The following is a 5000-nucleotide window of genomic DNA, read 5'->3' as shown; positions in this document are numbered from 1 at the left end:
TACACACAGCTTGCTCCTAACATGACTTTGGTTTCATAAAAAAAAAAAAAAAAAAAAAAAAAAAAAAAACAAGTTATACACAACTACCACTAATTCAGTCATCTATCAACTGCTGAATCCCGGAGGAAACTCATTTCAGTAAAATGGCCACAGCATAAATCTTTTCATCACATCACAGTAGGCTCATGATAAGCACGTCAAACTCTTCAACACACACACACACACACACACACACACACACGTTGTCGTTCACCTTTTACGCCTGTTCCTCTTAGATATTGGGTTGTTGTGGCCGGATTGGTAACGTCTCTGCCTGGTGATCGCCAGTCGGGGGTTCGAGTCTCGCTCAAACTCATTAGTGCCATTAGTGTCTGCAACCTTACCATCCTTGTGAGCTAAGGTTGTGGGGTTTGAGGGAGCCTATAGGTCTATCTGCTGAGTCATCAGCAACCAATTCCTAGCCCTCCCTATTCCTAGCTTGGGTAGAGAGGAGGCTTGGGCGCTGATCATATACACTATATGGTCAGTCTCTAGGGCATTGTCCTGTTTGCTAAGGCAATGTCACTGTCCATTGTCTCTGCTATTCATGAGCGACCTTTAATCCCTTTCCTTCTAATACAATTCTTGCTCCGTCTATCCAACAGGTCTATTGAGATCAATAGATCTGATACAACTTTTTCTATACATATCCAGCCCTGTCCATGCAATCTCTTCATTTAAGCAGGCTATACACGCAGAGAACTGGGAACCGGCCAATCCTGAACGTGTATGGAAGTTGAACAGGACGAACCCGACGCAACTATCCCCAGATATGGGGATTTATCCCTAGATTTGGAGATTTTGGGGTGTCTGATAGGGATATTCCGTACAAATTTCTATGAAGAAGAAACAGAGATGAATAAACCTTCATATTGTTGCAAGTAGTTTACTTGTACTTATAAGAAATATGGTGAGTAATTTCTATATTAGTAAAGCCTACGTGATCAGAAGAAAATATATTTGTGGAAATTGAGATTTTTGGGGATTTTTTATCAAGAGTTTTGGGGATTTTTAGATTAACCCATCAGGCAAAACTGCGTCATTCCAGCAGCGGCCATCGTATAAATGGCAGAGGCGAGGGTCAGTGACAATGTCCTAGCTACCAAAACAATGCCCTAGCGACTGACCATATATACATTATGATCAGTGCCCAAACCCCCACTCCACCCAAGCTAGGACCAAGGAGGGCGAAGGTAATGGCTGCTAATGACTCAGCAGATAGACCTATAGGCTCTCTCAAAAACACCATCCTTAGCTCAAAAGGATAACGAGGTTACAGCAACCAAAGGAACTAACGAGTTTGAGCGGGACTCGTACCTCAGTCTGGCGATCATTAATAAACCAATACCGTTGACTTCCAAGCATCTCTATCTATTAATTCTGCGCTATAACCATTACTTGTAAGTCTGGCCTACAGATTTTTTTTTTTTTTTTTTTTTTGAGAGGGGGATTAGAAGTTGGTATGAAAATCGGGTATTTCAATCATTTCGAAAAATAAATGTCGTTTTGCTTCCACAGTCAAGTTTTTTTTTCTCAAATTTCTTTCAAGAAGAGCTGCTTACCATAGCTAAAGAGTCTCTTCTACAATGGCTGTTTGATTATTTTTTTAAATAATATGATGATAACAGGATAAAACTTAAAGTTGAAGAGATAGTGGAAGATCAAATAAAGGAAATCAAATGACGAAATGTGAAAACGGAATAGAATAAAATTAGTAGGGGTAAGAAATTACAGAAAGCAAGATATTAACGGAAATATAGTTCGAATAGCAATTGGAATTAAGAAAATAGCGGAAAAGAAAACAGGAATATAATAAGAAATAAAGGAAGAGGTAAATGGTCGAATAACAAGTGGAATTGAAAAAATAGAAGAAAAGAATGCAGGAATAAAATAAGAAATTATTGAAGAGATAAATGGTCGAATAACAAGTGGAATTAAGAAAATAGAGGAAAAGAAAACAGGAATATGAGAAATTAAGGAAGAGATAAATGTTCGAATAGAAAATGGAATTAAGAAAATAGAAGAAAAAAAGCAGGAATATAACAAGAAATTAAGGAAGAGATAAATGGTCGAATAGCAAATGGAAATAAGAAAATAGAAGAAAATAAAGCAGGATTATAACAAGAAATTAAGGAAGAGATGAATGGTCGAATAGTAAATGGAATTAAGAAAATAGAAGAAAAGAAAACAGGAATATAACAAGAAATTAAGGAAGAGATAAATGGTCGAATGGCAAATGGAATTAAGAAAATAGAAGAAGAGAAAGCAGGAATATAACAAGAAATTAAGGAAGAGATAAATGGTCGAATAGCAAATGGAATTAAGAAAATAGAAGAAAAGAAAGCAGAAATAAAATAAGAAATTAAGGAAGAGATAAATGGTCGAATAACAAGTGGAATTAAGAAAATAGAAGAAAAGAAAGTAGGAATAAAATAAGAAATTATGGAAGAGATAAATGGTCGAATAACAAGTGGAATTAAGAAAATAGAGGAAAATAAAACAGGAATATAATACGAAATTAAGGAAGAGATAAATGGTCGAATAGCAAATGGAATTAAGAAAATAGAAGAAAAAAAAGCAGGAATATAATAAGAAATTAAGGAAGAGATAAATGGTCGAATAGCAAATGGAAATAAGAAAATAGAAGAAAAGAAAGGAACATAACAAGAAATTAAGGAAGAGATGAATGGTCGAATAGTAAATGGAATTAAGAAAACAGAAGAAGAGAAAGCAGGAATATAACAAGAAATTAAGGAAGAGATAAATGTTCGAATAGCAAATGGATTTAAGAAAATAGAGGAAAAGAAAGCAGAAATATAATAAGAAATTAAGGAAGAGATAAATGGTCGAATAGCAATTGGAATTAAGAAAATAGCTGAAAAGAAAACAGGAATAAGATAAGAAATTATGGAAAAGATAATTGGTTGAATAGCAAATGGAATTAAGAAAATAGAAGAAAAGAAAGCAGGAATATAAGAAATTAAGGAAAAGATAAATGGTCGAATAGCAAATGGAATTAAGAAAACAGAAGAAAAGAAAGCAGGGATATAAGAAATTAAGGAAGAGATAAAAGGTCGAATAGCGAGAGGAATTAAGAAAATAGAAGAAAAGAAAGCAGGAATATAACAAGAAATTAAGGAAGAGTTAAACTGTTAAATGTTCGAATAGGCAATTGAATTAAGAAAAAATAGAGGAAAGAATGCATGAATATCTATCAATCTATCATACATACATACATACATACATACATACATACAAACATACATACATAAATAGCCTACATTCCTTTCCTCACCTTGATTGGCGGTCATTAGCGGAAGATCGGTTGGGGGTAATTTCTATGGCACTAAACTTTTTTTTTTAACACCAGGTGGTCGCTAATCTATCTAATGTTTATTTTATGACGGTTTGGCAGTCTGGTGACTACTGATAAGCTTCCATGAGTATATCGCACATTTACACTTACAAAATACGAAATAACATCTGGGTAATTATTGCTTTGGGTGGCTAAACCTGGCCAGTGAGCTAGGCGCATCGATACTAAAATATCGATACTTACGATATCCCCCAATCTACTTGAAAGTATCGATACTTTTTGGTTGGTATCGAGTACAATGAGTATTAACAATGTGAAAATAATCTAAGCCTAATAATCCTTTTTATTATTATTATCATTATCATTATTAAAGGTAAATTCATAAAAGGATATTGTAATTGCTTTCTTTCATAATGTGTTCAACCGAGAAAAACTGTGTGAAATTAAAAGTATATTATCAATAATGAAATTTCATTATCAGTATACTTTTTTTTCAAGTAGGCCTACTCATTAAAACCGGTACTAGAAGTTTAGTACTCAGTATCGGTACTCGATACCACCGATATAAAACTGACGAATACTTTGTATCGTATCGAACGGGAAGTGCTCGTATCGCCCAGCTCTTCCGGTTGGTAAAGGGGCCAACTGGTTTACGGGCTGCCATATGGAAACGGAATCTCAACACACACACACGCGCGCGAGCTGGTACAGTGTTAGAGAAGGAAATGGGATAACGAATAATTTTGACAATTAGAAATTAAATAATCATGGCTGGGGAGAAAGTGAATAGAAAAATGAAATTATTGAGCACGTTTGTGATATGCGTTGGAATAACGTTTATGGCTTCTACTTTATTGTTGCAATTAACACCGGTGCAACATTACACTTCTGGTATTCTCGAAACTTTGCATTCCCGCAATTTAAATGCAAATGAAGAAAATTGGTCAGGAGAAGGTGGACAAATAATAGAATCGAAAGAAAAACATGATTTCAGCGGTATTCATATCAAAGATTCCGGCAAAGATAAGGAAGCCACATCTCACAACGGACTGGGCGTCGGTGGTACTACTTCTTCCTCTTCCAAACTGATTACAGAAACATCAGCGCCTAACTATAATTCCTATTCAAGCCCAGGAGAAACACAAAAGAGTTTTGTATACGGAACCATTTCAACTGTAAAGAATGACCCTGGATGGCCGTTCCGGGAGAATAACGCAAGCACAGAACGAAAGGATGACGTAGACATTCTTCGAAAAGACGAATCTAGCTCTGATCAAAGCGAAGAAAGGATCTGGGAAGGAATGGTGAGGCAGAGATTCGATTCAAGAAAGAAATATCTTGAGATGCAGTGTGATGCTTATGGCGGTAACATACCACCGGAAGTTGCTCGTGGGAATAAAGAATTCTTCTACTACTCAAAATCATACAATCTTCTGGCTTGTGTCTCTGCCAAGGTATTAATTGGTTTAACTTGTCTGACTCAACTCTGTTTAAATTATATATATATATATATATATATATATATATATATATATATATATATATATATATATATATATATATATATATATATATATATATATATATATATATATAAGCCATATATTTTCGATACATTAATGTCTGGATTTTCTTAATGACCTCG

The 5000-nt window shown here is 34.7% G+C and overlaps 2 protein-coding genes and 1 pseudogene across 2 annotated transcripts in view; all 3 read left to right on the top strand.

Moving 5' to 3' along the window:
* The window catches only part of LOC137656812 (mitochondrial thiamine pyrophosphate carrier-like), a 615169-nt gene that overhangs the window by 243989 nt on the left and 366180 nt on the right, over positions 1–5000 (top strand).
* LOC137656101 (uncharacterized) overlaps positions 1–5000 on the top strand; it is a 505345-nt pseudogene that overhangs the window by 180652 nt on the left and 319693 nt on the right.
* Positions 3879–5000, top strand: part of LOC137655971 (carbohydrate sulfotransferase 10-like) — an 8461-nt gene continuing 7339 nt past the window's right edge. The window contains exon 1 of the mRNA XM_068390171.1: positions 3879–4809. Coding sequence (XP_068246272.1) covers positions 4123–4809 — 687 coding nt within the window. The 5' untranslated portion in view covers positions 3879–4122. The remainder of the gene's footprint in view (positions 4810–5000) is intronic.

Source organism: Palaemon carinicauda, chromosome 17 (assembly GCF_036898095.1).
Source record: "Palaemon carinicauda isolate YSFRI2023 chromosome 17, ASM3689809v2, whole genome shotgun sequence".
NCBI lineage: Eukaryota > Metazoa > Arthropoda > Malacostraca > Decapoda > Palaemonidae > Palaemon > Palaemon carinicauda.
Note: the sequence above shows the minus strand (reverse complement) of the source record. Positions and strands in the feature narration are given on the sequence as shown.